At 56.0% G+C, this 14,316-nt stretch overlaps 1 protein-coding gene and 1 non-coding gene across 8 annotated transcripts in view; both read left to right on the top strand.

Annotated features, from left to right (window-relative positions):
* MED24 (mediator complex subunit 24) overlaps window positions 1-13,393 on the top strand; it is a 30,512-nt gene extending 17,119 nt beyond the window's left edge. For 4 of the 7 annotated variants that reach the window (XM_045985737.1, XM_045985735.1, XM_045985736.1 and 1 more), the window contains exons 6-27: window positions 234-466; window positions 612-668; window positions 2,106-2,217; window positions 2,375-2,525; window positions 2,837-2,950; window positions 3,496-3,543; window positions 3,943-4,025; window positions 4,291-4,377; window positions 4,829-4,940; window positions 5,424-5,566; window positions 6,251-6,288; window positions 6,728-6,810; window positions 7,144-7,334; window positions 7,439-7,538; window positions 7,856-8,031; window positions 9,925-10,189; window positions 10,435-10,616; window positions 10,773-10,863; window positions 11,192-11,291; window positions 12,180-12,260; window positions 12,593-12,741; window positions 12,889-13,393. In XM_045985737.1, the coding sequence (XP_045841693.1) occupies window positions 234-466; window positions 612-668; window positions 2,106-2,217; window positions 2,375-2,525; window positions 2,837-2,950; window positions 3,496-3,543; window positions 3,943-4,025; window positions 4,291-4,377; window positions 4,829-4,940; window positions 5,424-5,566; window positions 6,251-6,288; window positions 6,728-6,810; window positions 7,144-7,334; window positions 7,439-7,538; window positions 7,856-8,031; window positions 9,925-10,189; window positions 10,435-10,616; window positions 10,773-10,863; window positions 11,192-11,291; window positions 12,180-12,260; window positions 12,593-12,741; window positions 12,889-13,005 (2,713 nt within the window). In that variant the 3' untranslated portion in view covers window positions 13,006-13,393. The remainder of the gene's footprint in view (window positions 1-233; window positions 467-611; window positions 669-2,105; window positions 2,218-2,374; window positions 2,526-2,836; window positions 2,951-3,495; window positions 3,544-3,942; window positions 4,026-4,290; window positions 4,378-4,828; window positions 4,941-5,423; window positions 5,567-6,250; window positions 6,289-6,727; window positions 6,811-7,143; window positions 7,335-7,438; window positions 7,539-7,855; window positions 8,032-9,924; window positions 10,190-10,434; window positions 10,617-10,772; window positions 10,864-11,191; window positions 11,292-12,179; window positions 12,261-12,592; window positions 12,742-12,888) is intronic. The other 3 variants (XM_045985739.1, XM_045985740.1, XM_045985741.1) reach the window with 3 other exon arrangements.
* Window positions 6,547-6,650, top strand: LOC123930381. The gene has a single exon (XR_006816092.1). It is a non-coding gene; the product is annotated as a small nucleolar RNA SNORD124 (small nucleolar RNA).
* Window positions 13,394-14,316: the final 923 nt, after the last annotated feature.

The following is a 14,316-nucleotide window of genomic DNA, read 5'->3' as shown; positions in this document are numbered from 1 at the left end:
CCATCCTGCTCCTTTTCTACTTAGTGCCCTAGGACAAAAGGCCTTTTCTTTCTTTGGAGCGGCTCATTTGAAATCTTGTCCAGTGGAAGCCAACAGGGCTGTCTTCCCTAGAACTTTGCTAGCTTCCCAGCTCTCTTCCCTAGTAGGGGTGTGCCAGGCACTCTGGGGAACATTGGTGTGGGTCATATTTCAGCCTTTGGAGCCAAGACAGATTTTGCATCCTTTCCCGGTAGCTGTCATGGCAAAGCCGAGGAGTGCATCGGGCTGTGCCGGGCCCTTCTCAGCGCCCTCCACTGGCTGCTTCGCTGCACTGCAGCCTCTGCGGAGCGGCTCCGGGAGGGGCTGGAGGCTGGCGCTCCAGCCGCAGGGGAGAAGCAGCTTGCCATGTGCCTGCTGCGCCTGGAGAAGACCCTCAGCAGCACCAAGAACCGGGCCCTGCTCCACATCGCCAAACTAGAGGAGGCCTGTATGTCCCCTTGGTTCCCCTGAGCCCCACCTGCCACTGTTCCCATAGCTGGTTCTTTAATTGAGAGGGGAGAGGCAGGATGCCATCCCACTTCTTTCCAGGAGGATCTGAAATCATCCCACTTCCTTTTTTTTCTCCCCATAAGCATTGCATACATCCCAGGGACTTGGGCAGGGTGGCACCCGAGCCAATCAACCAACAGGTATTTACTGAGCATTATTGTATGCCCAGCACTGTGCCAGGTGCTGGGGGCGGGGGGTGGGGGGCTACCAAAGGAGCATGTGGCAGGGTCCCTGCCCTCGACAAGCATACATGCTAGTGGGGAGCAAGGCCAGTATGTAATATACATGGAAGAAATTAGAGGACGAGAGAAGCACACCATCCGTCCTTGTGTTTGTCTCCACACTACTCATCTGAAAGCACATGACTTGTGTTCGAGTGTTGCCTAACATGGCCCTTTAACACGGTACCTGTCTGCTCTCAGGCCTGTTGGATCATGCGTCTCTTGACTCAAGTGCAGATGTGAAATAATGGAACCCTCCAGAGCCTGAGAGGAGACAGATCACCTGGTGGGAGGGGAGACTTTGGTGTTTCTGGATGTGGGGCCCAAGGCCACAGTCTTGTAGTGGCTTGAGACCACCTAAGGATCTCTGATTCTCCAATAACAAGAATGCTAGAATGGGTCACACCCAGGTCTTCAGGACCTGTTTAGAGAATTTATTATTAGGATTCATATATTTGTTGGTTCTCAAAGTATGTTTTGTTGCCCGTCAGAAAGTCCAGAGAGATGACCCCTCCATGAAAACGGGCTGTGTTGACAGTGTCTTACCTATCTTGAGCCCTTGACAAATGCTTAGTGGCTTGAAAAGGAAATGAATATTTAACTTAATTTTAATGGATCTCAGGTCTTATCTTTTTGTTTCCCCATGCCACATGGAGGCTAATGGGCTAGTTGGTGCCAGTATCCATCATTTGACCCTCTGGAGTTGTAACTAGGACAAGTGACACATAATTAAGTGTGAATTAATGCGGTATAGACCATGAGCTCAAGCATTTGGGAGGAGAGGTCAGTGGGTTGGACCAGCTGGGTGAGCTGGGTGAGGATCTGGGCTTGAACAAAGGCTTGAGGAGAGTGAGTTTGAGGGTGGTGATTAGCCAGGCGGGGGCACCTGCAGAGGGTCTGGGTGGTGAGAGCAGAGGACGAGGCAGGATGAGGCAGTGGGGAGCTGAGGAGGCTGGTTAGGGATCTAGCCCAACGGCAGTAGAAAGTGGGGCCCACTTGCAAGGGTGGCCACTCCTGATGTGATTTGGGGCCACCTCCTTTTCCAGCCACTGGACCTCCACTGTGCCTCTCTCTAGCACTGCCTATGTTAGGCTGTACCTAGGCTCTCAGTTCGGCCGTGTGCATCCCCCGCTAGAAGGCAGGCCTCTGGGGTTGGTTTCTAGGGTCTTCACTATTGGTGCTCACCCCCCTTCTAGAAACAGTGCATGCTGCCCTCAGGCCCCTGGCCTCCATGTCATCCTCAGGGGAAGCCTCCATATGTGGTTTTGAGGGCCCGGGGGGGGGCCAAAGTTGAGCTCAGGGCCAGTGTCTTCCTCTCCTCTGTTTCCCATCGTGGGTCTGCCTTTCCTCCACCAGCCTCCTGGACTGCCATTGAGCATTCTCTCTTGAAGCTTGGGGAGATCCTGGCCAGTCTCAGCAACCCCCAGCTCCGGAGCCAGGCTGAGCAGTGTGGCACGCTCATTAGGAGGTACCGGACTTCCAGGCTCATCGGGGTGGAGGGAGAGAGGAAAGGCCCTGGGTGTGGGTGGGGAGTTGTGGCCCCTGGCCTCCACCCCTCTGCTCTCACCTGCCCTCCACCTCTTTCTGGCTCCCTACACTGTGCCCTGTATATCTGTTCCCTTCAGCATCCCCACGATGCTGGCTGTACACTCGGAGCAGCTACACAAGACGGGCTACCCCACAGTCCACGCGGTGGTCCTGCTCGAGGGCACCATGAACCTGACAGGCGAGACACAGCCCCTGGTGGAACAGCTGATGATGGTGAAGCGCATGCAGGTGGGCAGCCCAGAGCTGCTGCTCTGTCCACGTGGTGGGCTGGCCACGTGGGGCTGTGGGGAGGAGTCTTCTGGTACTTACTAGGAGAAAGGGGGTTTCTCCTGACTCACGGTGGAAAGCGGATCCCTGTCGTGCATGGTGCTGGCATTTCACATGTCATCCCTGCTCCTCACCCTGGAGTGGGTCAGCACCTGTCCTGCATGGCCTCTGAGCTGGCCTGACCAGCCCCGACCTTGCCCCCACCCTGGGGCCTTCAGAAGATGAAGGGGGATGGGCGCCCTCTTAGGGTTCACTCTTGCATCATCCCACAGCATATTCCCACCCCACTTTTTGTCCTGGAAATCTGGAAGGCTTGCTTCGTGGGGCTCATCGAGTCTCCCGAGGGTACAGAGGAGCTCAAGTGGACAGCTTTCACCTTCCTCAAGGTACCTGGGACGGGGGAGCAACAGAGCGCCCAGTCTAGAAATGGTTCTCAGGAAAAGCAGCGACATCCAGGATCTTTGTCCTGCATTTCTCCCCACTGGCATTATCCGCCACCTGCCAGGTCCCCCAGCGCAAGTTCCCACCGAGTCTTTTCTCTGAAAGTCCCAGGGCTATATTTAGCTGACTTGGCAGGCGCCTGCCATCTCTGAGCACACAGGTGCCGTTTAGCTCTATCATCAGCCAGACTGGCGCAGGGCACTTATGGGCCAAGAGAAGTGGCCCCGGTCCTTGAATCAGGGTTCCCAGGGTTTATGGCGATTGCTTGTGGAACCAGCAGAAGTGAGGGGTCCCTGTAACCTGTAGGCATCGGGCACCGGACACTTGGAGGCCTGCCAGCTTTCTGATTTGGCCCTCAGAGTGCTTTCCTTTCTGGGGTGGAAGGGTTCCTGTATCTCTGCTTGGAGCAGGGAGATGGAGGGGATGCGTCAGTTCTGGGGGAAAGAGAAGAAATCGATCTTCCTGTTTCTTCTCTTGCCTCATTCTCTAGATCCCACAGGTGCTGGTGAAGTTAAAGAAATACTGTCACGGGGACAAGGTAAGTTGAAGAAATGAGATGGGCGTGGGAGTTGGTGAATCCTTCTTTCCACAAGGGCACGGGAGAAACGGTCAAGGGAAGGGTCCGACTGTGTCCTTGCACCCGGGGGTAGGCTGGAGGCATGAGCGTGTCTGAGCATCTGCGTGCGTCCACACGCGCCCCTGCTCTCCACATGGAGGCGGCCCGGCCACACGCGATGTGAGGTGCCCCAGGTGCCCAGGGCCGGCGTAGAGCACTGGTCCTCTACACTCCTCCCCATCCTGTCACTGCAAGCCAGTGGTGGCTGTGACCAGCTTGTCGCGCTTTGTATCCAGCGGGGTGTCCCCATGAGCCTGAATCACAAGCTGTGGGTGGAGCGGAGGGCCTAGAAGCCAGATGGCAGCTCCTGGCTCTTCGCAGGACTTTACCGAGGACGTCAGCTGTGCTTTCGAGTTCCTGCTGAAGCTCACACCCTTGCTGGACAAAGCTGACCAGCGCTGCAAGTACGACTCCCCTGCTCACCCGCTCCTACTGGAAGGTGCTCTGGGCTCTGCCCCTGCTTCTCTGTGCTAGATGGTCCTCAGCAGACGGGCACCTGGTTCAATCCCCTTGGCAGGGGCAGGAGGCAGCAGCCCGTCTCCCATCCCTCAGGCACTCAGAGCATTCTTCGTCCTGAAGGAGGGAGGACACCAGGCAGGGGCCTATTGTTCCACCCCTCAGGAATCCCTGCCGTGTGCCCCGACCCCTCATTATCTTTTTCCCTCACAGCTGTGACTGTACAAAATTCCTACTCCAAGAATGTAGCAAGCAGGGGCTTCTGTCTGAAGCCAGTGTGACCAACCTCATGGCCAAGCGGTAAGCGTGAGCTCCCTCGGGCTGGCTGAGGCGCCACTTGCCCTCCTTCCCTCACGTCCCGTGTGGACCGCTGGGTGCCTTCCCCCCTGTCCAGGTGCCTGGGGCCATGCCTAGGGTTACCAGGAACAGCAGACACTGGTTTCTGCCCACCAGGGTTCTGCACCCTTGGGTGCTACACTTGAATTCCCACCCTCTTTTGTGAGCAAAGTAAAAATCCTAAATCTTCTTTTAATCTCAAGTGGACTTTCAAAATTGAGGTAATGATCCGTGACAGACTGAAGCAGTTGGAACAGTGGGTGTGCTTTCATAAACATCACCCCAACCCCAGAGGTTCTCCTGTGTGCCCCACCGTCCCTCCCTGGCCTCTGCTTCTGGAGCCAGACCAGGGAGCACGTCAGGAACTAATCTCTGTGTCTTTTCCCTTCTCTTGGCCAACGGCTCGTGGCCACAGCGCAGCAGACCGGGAGCATGCACCCCAGCTGAAATCAGGAGAAAATGCCAACATCCAGCCCAATCCTGGGCTCATCCTCCGGGCAGAGCCCACTGTCACAAATATCCTCAAGGTGTGTGTGCCCTTCCCTTGCCTCCAGGCTCATCTCTTCCTTTTTTCCTCTTTTTGGCTCTACTTTTAGAGAAATAAACCGAGGCCATAGAGCTCTCTGTCTTCTGGCTTTTGTATGTAGTTACTTTGGAAGTAGAGAAACAGACAAGGCAGGGAAGCCACCATTGAAAAATCCTATTTGTTGAGCATTACTTGGAAGGCAGGCCCTGTGGTAGGGCCTTTCACCTGCTCCCACAGTGGCAGTGGAGACTCTCACTCCCCACCCTCACTGCCGCGAGCTCAGTTTAGTTGAGAAGGATGGATCAGAGAGCGAGGATAGATTTGGGGAATGGTTTTCCAGACTGGAGTCAGAAAGATGTAGAACGGATTGCAGGTTATGGTATGCCATTTAATGGAGACGTGCAGAGAGGGAAGCTGCAGTTAGGCTGTATCTGGGGAGGTCTTCAGTTGTTCTTCAGGACTTGATTTCCTGTCGTGTCCCCAGACGATGGATGCAGACCACTCCAAGTCCCCAGAGGGCCTGCTAGGAGTCCTGGGCCACATGCTGTCCGGGAAGAGTCTGGATCTGCTGCTGGCCGCTGCTGCCGCCACTGGGAAACTTAAATCCTTCGCCCGGAAATTCATCAAGTAAGGAAGTCTGAGCCCTGGCCAGGGTCAGGGAGGCAGGCCTGAAGGAGGAGGTAGCAGAATAGGGGCAAGGCACTGGGGTCTGGGTCTCCCTGGAGATGCCCAGAGCAAGCCAGAGGATCCCACTTGGAGACCCTGGGGGAAGGGCCAGCTCCCTGGATGTCAAGCCCTTTTTTCTTTGCAGCTGAGCATGAAGTGGAGGTGTTTGATGAGATGACATTGAATGGTGGGTGTGGAGGGATTTGGGTGCGCCCAGTTGTTAATAAGGGGCTCTCAAACACTGTTGACTTTTTTGTTTGACCTGGAATTTGATATATAGAACTTTGTTCCATCCAGTGAGCCATTCTCTGGGCCTTGGAATGTACATATATATTTTTTAAGATTTTAAAGTAATATCTACACCCATCATGGGGCTCAAACTCATAGCCCTGAGATCAAGAGTAACATACTCTACTGACCGAGCTAGCCAGGCGCCGTGCCTTGGAAATGTTTAAAAACAGTGTTCTTTAAAAAACAAACAAACAAACAAAACAAAACCCAAAAAACAATAGTGTTCTTTTCTGTGTAGCGGTGGTGTTCTTTTTAAGTTTAACCCCTAATTCAGACTCTAGTGACTGCCTTTCTGGACAGGTATAGCCCCCTGACCCCCTGCCCTGCTAACTGTGACTTCTTTTCCTCCCCCAGTTTGAATGAATTCACTACGCACGGCAATGAAGAACTCGGTAAGTCAGCTCTGTGCACCCCCAGACTCAGCGCTGTGGGAGGGGTGGTGGGGGGAGAGAACAGGGGAGGGCAGAAGGGCCATTGCTTCTCCTGGGGAGGCTGTTTTCTCCCTCGAGCAATGACTGACTGAAGCTTTTGGGGAGCCTTGAAAGAGGTGAATGCTGGGAAAAGGATTCTTCCAAAACCACCTCTGTCTTTTGCCCTCCCCCTTTATGATTTGGTTGGCTACTGGGAAGAAGGAGGGTATCAGGAGTCTTTGATTCCAAGGAAGGGATGATGTTCTAACTGAGACTCAAGAAAAGGATTCTGAGCTTCAGAGCTTTGAAGGAGCCACTTGGTCACTGACCTTCCTTGAGGCAAATCTTGATCCCCTCCTGATTCAGACCCGGCTCTGGGCCCTGTTTGGGGCTGTGGGGTCAGCCTTCTTGTTCTCCGTAGCCAAAGCAGCCTCCGTTCGTGCCTTGCTCTTCGACATCTCCTTCCTCATGTTGTGCCACGTTGCTCAGACCTATGGTTCAGAGGTGAGTGAGAGGAGACCATTCAGGGTTAGGGGTACCAGGATTAGGGGTGGGAAGAATGGGAGGAAATGACCAATAACTTGATGCACACACCCCCACCCCCACCCTGGTCTCCCAAGCTGCTTAGTCTGGCTGTAGAACGCAGGTGCCCCCACCGCTGGCAGGTCCATGGGTGCCCCATGGGTCACATCCACACTCACCACTAGGTGGCAGCATACCCCCCGTCTTTCTCCCTTTGACCAGTTTGTCTTCCGTCTTCAAGCTGGAAAGTAAAGGCAGTGGCACAGGAGACTGAGGCACAGAGCACTGGCTGCCGACGCTCCCTTCCTTTCCTAGGTGATTCTGTCCGAGTCCAGCACAGGAGCGCAGGTGCCCTTCTTTGAGACGTGGATGCAGACTTGCATGCCCGAGGAGGGCAAAATCCTGAACCCTGACCACCCCTGCTTCTGGCCTGACTCCACCAAGGTGGAGTCCTTGGTGGCCTTGCTCAACAACTCCTCGGAGATGAAGCTGGTGTCAGTGGCTGGGTACCCGCTCCAAAGGTGGCGGTGGGGGGCAGGCCAAGACCCTCTCCCTCAGCCCATCCCACACTCCCCCATGGTGATTTTTCTCCCACCCCACCCCCTCGTAGGCAGATGAAGTGGCACGAAGCCTGTCTCAGCATTTCAGCAGCCATCTTGGAGATCCTCAATGCCTGGGAGAATGGGGTACTGGCCTTCGAGTCCATCCAGGTAGCCCCACCTTTCCAGCAGCCTTCTCTCTTCCCGGGGACACAGAGCCAGTGTTTGATAGCTTGGTACACTTTATAAGAACAAGAAGACCCTTAAATCTAGGAGCTCATGCTTGGATGTTGATCTTCCTTGTAATCATAGGCTTAGCTACTCCCTCCCACCCAGGTAACTTGGGGAAGAGCGTATTTGTGGTAAGAAGAGGTGGGGGATGCGGTCCAGGACTCCACCTGCTAAACTTAGCTGCCCATGGAGGCCGGGAAAAGTGATGGTCAGGGAGGGGGCGATAGTGGCTTCAGTCACCCCTTCCCCTCCCCCAGAAAATCACAGATAACATCAAGGGGAAGGTGTGCAGTCTGGCAGTGTGTGCTGTGGCTTGGCTTGTGGCCCACGTGCGGATGCTGGGGCTGGATGAGCGCGAGAAGTCACTGCAGATGATCCGGCAGCTGGCGGGGCCGCTGTACAGTGAGAACACGCTGCAGTTTTACAATGAGAGGTCAGTAGCCCCGCGTGCCCTCCCTCCTGGACCGCTGTCGGTCTGCCGTGAGAAGGCAGCAGCTCCAGTAACCAATATCCCCCTCTGCTTTTAATGTCCCCAAACATGCCGCTTGCTCACTCACTCGCAGTCTCATTTCCGTGTTCACACACTGACTCGGCAGCACTGAGTGTGTGTCCCTGTGCCAGGAATGTTTAAGACCCAACACCTGCTGTGTCCCAGAAGCCCAGACCCCTAATCACTATGATTCCCGTCTTCAGAGAGCCCAAGTTCCAGAGAACTAGCTTACCAGGAGAATAGAGTGGTTGTCTTCGCTGTGGCTGGGTCTAGGCACTAGGAGCCCATCCGTAGAACCTTGACCCCGGGGCCTAACCCACACTCTTCATCTTCCTACCTGCCTCTCTTTTGTGACATTTTGCTGCCTTGGCTTTTCAGAGGCTTGGCAGACCTCCCTGGCGGCTTCATCTGTGTTGAGTTCAATGGTATTGGTTCGTTCCCCTGTCCATTAATTTTCTTTTTTAAATTCTGGTAAAAAAAAAAAAATGCATAGCATTGACTATCTTAGTTCAGTCTATAGTTCAGCAGCATGAGGTATTCGCTTCATTGTGAAACAGATCTCCAGAACTTTTTCATCTTGTAAATCTGAGACTTTGTAGCTATTAAGTAACAACTCACCCGTTTTTTTCCTCCTCCCTTAGCTTCTGGTAACCACCATTCTACTTTCTGCTTTTGTGAATTTGACTGCTTTAGGTAGCCCGTGCAAGTGGAATCCTATAGTGTTTGTCTTGCTGTGCCTGGTGTGTTTCACTTCGCATGATGTTCCCCGGGTTCATCCATGTCGTAACCTGGGTCAGAATCCCCTTCAGAATAATACTCCGTTGTACATATGCGCCACATGATCCATTCCTCGGTGGATGGACACTTGGGTGGTTTCTTCCTCTTGGCTGCTGTGAATAGTGCTGCCATGCAGTGGGCATGAGCGACCAGCGAGCTAGGCCAGAGGATGCACTGGGTAGCCATCAAGGTGCCTTAGAGGGGAGAAGGGGACCATCGTGCTGAGAGATGGTTGGAGAGGGTCCGTGAGGCTGTGACTTTTTCCTCACCTCCTTCTCCCTTCTTCCCTCAAATCCTTCTTCCCACAAGTAATGGAGGGTTGCCTATGACAGAACCCGTGCTAAGCTCCCTGACTCCTCCCGGGGTGAGGAATAGTGGGGAATCTGTGGGTACTCGTGCAGGTGGAAAAAGCGGTGCTGAAAGTCACAGCAGCTTTCCCAGAGCCACCCCGCGTTCCAGGAACAGTGAGCACTCACACCCGGATCTGAGTGCTAACTCAGTCAAAGACTGCTCGTGAGAAAATTCCTGGATATACGCTTCTATTTGCTCAGCTATCAAAGGCCGGGAAGAGTCTTGTGGGGCAGCCCTTGGGCCCCTGTCCTGGAAGTAACAGTTTACTTTGGGAGGAGGCCAGGGCTGGGCGGCGACCCCCCCCCTCCACCCCCAGCACTCAGCCCAGAGGGAAGTGATTATATTTATTTATGTCCAGGGATTGGCAGGGCTCAGGTCTGGAGGGGGGATGGGGGGAAGTTGGAGACAGTGAGAGAGAAAATAGGAACATATTGTTGGAATAACTTAGGGGAGGAGAGCAAACTGCTTCCCCGGCTTAGGCTTTGTGCCCAGCAGGTGAGAGGCCTGCCAGAAGCAGGACTGGTAGGGTCAGGTCTGCTAGGGTCTTGTAACTTCCTTTTGTTTCCTCCCTCTGCGAAGAACAGGGTTAATTCCCCAGGAATATTTCCGTAACTCAAGTCCTGGGAAAGGTCTGACCTGGGTGTTTGCTGCACTCTTGAACCTGGTGTGGCCTGAACTCAAACATCAGGTCCTCTCCCCATCCCCTAGGGTAGTGATCATGAGCTCGATCCTGGAGCACATGTGTGCGGACGTGCTACAGCAGACGGCCACCCAGATCAAGTTCCCATCCACGGGTGTGGACACAATGCCCTACTGGAACCTGTTGCCCCCCAAGCGACCCATCAAGGAGGTGCTGACGGACATATTCGCCAAGGTGCTGGAGAAGGGGTGGGTGGACAGCCGCTCCATCCACATCTTTGACACCCTGCTGCACATGGGAGGCGTCTACTGGTTCTGCAACAACCTGATTAAGGTACCTGGGGGCCAGACCCCCACCCGTACCCAGGCTGAGGGAGTGGGTCTCCTCAGACTCAGGGAGACAACCGAGAAAATACCCCTAGCCTGGTCCACGGGGCTCGGTCTCAGGGCTCCTGGACTCTGAGGGGAGCCGCCTGCTCCGGGAGCGCTGGCCAGAGACTGTTCAGAGTGAGGGATGGAGCCCCCGGAAGCCTGTGGCGGGAGCCCTCAGCTCCTGAATCACCCTGCCCTGCCGTCCAGGAGCTGCTGAAGGAGACGCGGAAGGAGCACACGCTGCGGGCGGTGGAGCTGCTCTACTCTATCTTCTGTCTGGACATGCAGCAGGTGACCCTGGTCCTGCTGGGCCACATCCTGCCGGGGCTGCTCACCGATTCCTCCAAGTGGCACAGCCTCATGGACCCCCCCGGCACCGCGCTGGCCAAGTAGGGTTCTCTCGGAGCCTCGGGTCCCCACGGCACACGGCTGGCTGCCCCTCACCTCGGGCCACCCAGGGAGGCTGGGCTGTGGGGACGCCCTGTCAGCCAGGGCCTCTCTGGGGCCCTCTGACTTTACCCTCTTTCTCTGGAACCCTTTGCCAGGCTAGCCGTCTGGTGTGCGCTGAGTTCCTATTCCTCCCATAAGGGACAGGCGTCCTCCCGCCAAAAGAAGAGACACCGTGAAGACATTGAGGTAGGGGACCCCTCCGTTCACTTGTTCATGTGCTCAGCAGACATTTTCTGGGGCTTTTGGGGTCAGAGACTCCTTCCCAGGCAGCGGCCCTGCCCCTGGATGGCTGTGTTGGGGCTCCCCTGGCCAAGCGTCTCCAGGGGTGACTGTGTGAGAGGGTCTCTCACTGGGGTTGTGGGTGGGCGGGGGAAGTTGGGCTTACTGGAGATGCCGGCTGAGGCCTGTGGGGAGCCGACTCTTCCTCACTCCCGTCTGAGCTCCAGCTCTCCTCCCTGATAATGGGAGATTTGGGGGCCCAGGGGTAGGTAATAGTGACTCTCTTGCTCTCCAGGATTATATCAGTCTCTTCCCCTTGGACGACATGCAGCCCTCAAAGCTGATGCGACTGCTGAGCTCCAATGAGGAAGATGCCAACATCCTTTCGAGTCCCAGTGAGCATACAGACTGGGCTGGGTGGGCTCCTCCTTTCCCGGGAACTCACTCCCGCCTGGGAGAGCTGCTTGGTATAGAACCTGGCCGCCGGCATCTTTGCTGGTTGGAGAGAGTGTGCTGGGAGTTTGTCCCGTTTCCCCCCCGCCCCCGCCACACACACTGCTGCTCTGTTTTCTGCCTGCGGAGAGACTAGAGAGGTTGCTGGGGACCTCCCCCCAAAGACTGAAGCTCTTCCATCCAGACCGCAGCCCAACCCCAGACACACCATTGTCCCTTCCCTCCCCTTTACTCACCACAAGTGAGTTCACTACCTCAGGCACAGTCTGTGCCTTTGACTCACCAGCTCTGGCCTTCCTTCCCCTGAAACAGGCCCTGAGGCTGGGGGCTGGAACTGCTCCCCACTCTTCCTGCTTGAAGAGCACCTCTGAGTCCCCTTGCTGTCATTACCTCTCCCTGCCAAGGACTTCTTCTGTGGCATTTAATTTTTCCTGTTTCCAGAAATTTCTCTTGAGTCTAGAAGTTTCTCTAAGGCCTTTTAGGCTTTAAGGTGCCAACTGTGCAGTTGAGTAGAGGAGAGATGCTATGTCTGGCACCCACAGACCTTATGACCTTTGGCTGATTACTCAGCAAATCTGAGTCTCGGTTTCTTTGTCCGTGAAGTTGGGGTGTGAGGGTTGTGTGGCCTGATCTGTGTGTAGCCTGCGGATTGGCGCCTGGCAGTGCTCACCAAGTGTTCTCTCTCATCTCCCACTGAGATCTCTGTGACTCTGGATCCGGGACCTTCCCTGGGTTGACCCTCCACACCTGATGGGTGAGGGCGTCCCCTGGGAAGGGGGTTTTGAAGGTAGGGGACCTTTGCCTCAGGATCCCTCCGCTTGACCCCACAGCCGACCGCTCCATGAGCAGCTCCCTGTCAGCCTCCCAGCTGCACACGGTTAACATGAGAGACCCACTGAACCGAGTCCTGGGTGAGTCCCCCACTGCCCTCCGGCTCGGGGGGGCTGAGGCCTTGCCAGCCGGAGGAGGACCTCCTGGTGCCCCTTCACCCGTTAGTGTCCCTGTCTCGTTCCTCCATCTCTCCAGCCACTTTCCTGTCGCCCCCAGGCTCCAGTTGGGTCCCTCTCCCCACCCCTGCTTGCTTTCCTTTCACACTTCCTCTTTTTGACACCCCCCCCCCCATTTGAGGGCACTCTAAGGGCTTCTTTCTTTTCGCTTTTTGGTGCCACCACCTCCCAGCCTAACGTCTTCTCAGACCCTTCTCACAGAGTGCTCCCTCTCCCCCTGTTCTGCTTCTGCGCAGCCAACCTCTTCCTGCTCATCTCGTCCATCCTGGGCTCGCGGACCGCCGGCCCGCACACTCAGTTTGTGCAGTGGTTCATGGAGGAGTGTGTGGATTGCCTGGAGCAGGGCAGCCGAGGCAGCATCCTGCAGTTCATGCCCTTCACCACCGTGAGTGCTTCGCCCCCAGGCTCAGGTGGGGGGGGCGGCAGGTCTTAGCCGAGCCTGGGGGCGGGGGGCAGCCCTCAGAGTAGGAGGGCCTCCTTCCTCCCAGGACCAGGCAGCCCCTGCAAGCGGCCATTTGTCTGTCTGCGGCAGGTATCAGAACTGGTGAAGGTGTCAGCCATGTCCAGCCCCAAGGTGGTTCTGGCCATCACGGACCTCAGTCTGTCCCTGGGCCGCCAGGTGGCTGCCAAGGCCATTGCTGCACTCTGACAGACCGGGACGTGGCCGCAGGGGCCGCGTGGGGGACCACAGCCCCAGGCGCCTCACGAGGGAACAGTGAGGAAAGATGAGACAGCATTGCTCATATCCACGTGATGTAAGAGCCCTATGTCATTTCCAGATCATTCCCCTATCCTGACATCTGACCTCTAAGACGTCTCCCAGTTTCTTTCATAATTTCCTCTGCCCGCTGCCAGCACCTAAGGACTGTGTGCAGCCTGGCTGTTAGCCCGGGGCCCTCAGCACCCCACACCCCTCCCCCTTCCGACAGTAGATGTACCTCTGGGAACTTTGCAGGTGCAGAGTGTGTATATTTATATTTCTGTAACACATGCGGGAAGTTTCTCTCAGCTCATTTGTAAATAAAGATCTTTGTGGGTCCCTGTGTGAGTCCCAAGTGGTGTCAGTGCCCGAGTCCCATGGAGGCAAGGAACATCTTCTCTTTGGAAGCCCGTGTGCTTGGCTGAGGAAGAGGCTTGGTCCTGTGGCTGAGGAGGGCCGGGCTCAGGTTCCTGAGTCTGTCCACTCAGCAGGGAAAGCGCTTCCCCTCAGACCCGCATCAGGCAGTAAGGGCTCAACGCGCGCCGCCTACCCCCACACCCTGAAGTCAGACTCCGAGAAGGGAGAGGTTTTGGCGAAAGGCCCTGCTGGTGCTGGGGTAGGGTGTCCTGTCCTTCTGATGCTCTCCCACTAGACCCAGAGCCTGACTGGCCCAATGACCTGTCTCTCTCCAGAAGAGGACTGGGTGATATGGGGCAGGATCGGTTTAACCCTTGCTTGTCTTCACACATCTCCAAGCCCCAGCTTCTTCAGAACCATGCGGCCGGGGGCGGGGGCACGCTCTCAGCCACGCAACTGGGGATTCTGATCCTCTTAGCCAGACCTTCCTCTCTAAGGAGCCAGATGGAGGGGGGAAGTGGGAGGGCCTGAGGAGCCCAGGGGAAGCCTTGAGATAGATGTTGGACTGGGGACCAGCGGGCCATCGGGACTTTCCCGGGTCTGGTGGAGGCACCCTGGAGCTACAGGTGCGTCTTAGGCTGAGGACACGGAGAGGAGTACTTCCGGCCTGTGGTGTGAAGCAGCCCTCCACGCTCTGCTTCTCTCTCACCCGCACCGGCCTTGGGAGCTCAGGCCCTGCCCCTGAGGCCCAGAGCAGCGGGAGAGCGGGGGCTGGCCCGAGGTTGCTGTTGCTCCCCGCCCGATCAGAGGCAGAGCTTGAGGGAGACAAGTGCAGGGATGGGAATTTGAGTGCTGACCTAAGTTGGCATCTTGAACTCAGCTCCTGATCTGTAAAGGGCACTT

The sequence above is a fragment of the Meles meles genome, chromosome 18 (genome assembly GCF_922984935.1).
Source record: "Meles meles chromosome 18, mMelMel3.1 paternal haplotype, whole genome shotgun sequence".
Lineage (NCBI taxonomy): Eukaryota > Metazoa > Chordata > Mammalia > Carnivora > Mustelidae > Meles > Meles meles.
Note: the sequence above shows the minus strand (reverse complement) of the source record. Positions and strands in the feature narration are given on the sequence as shown.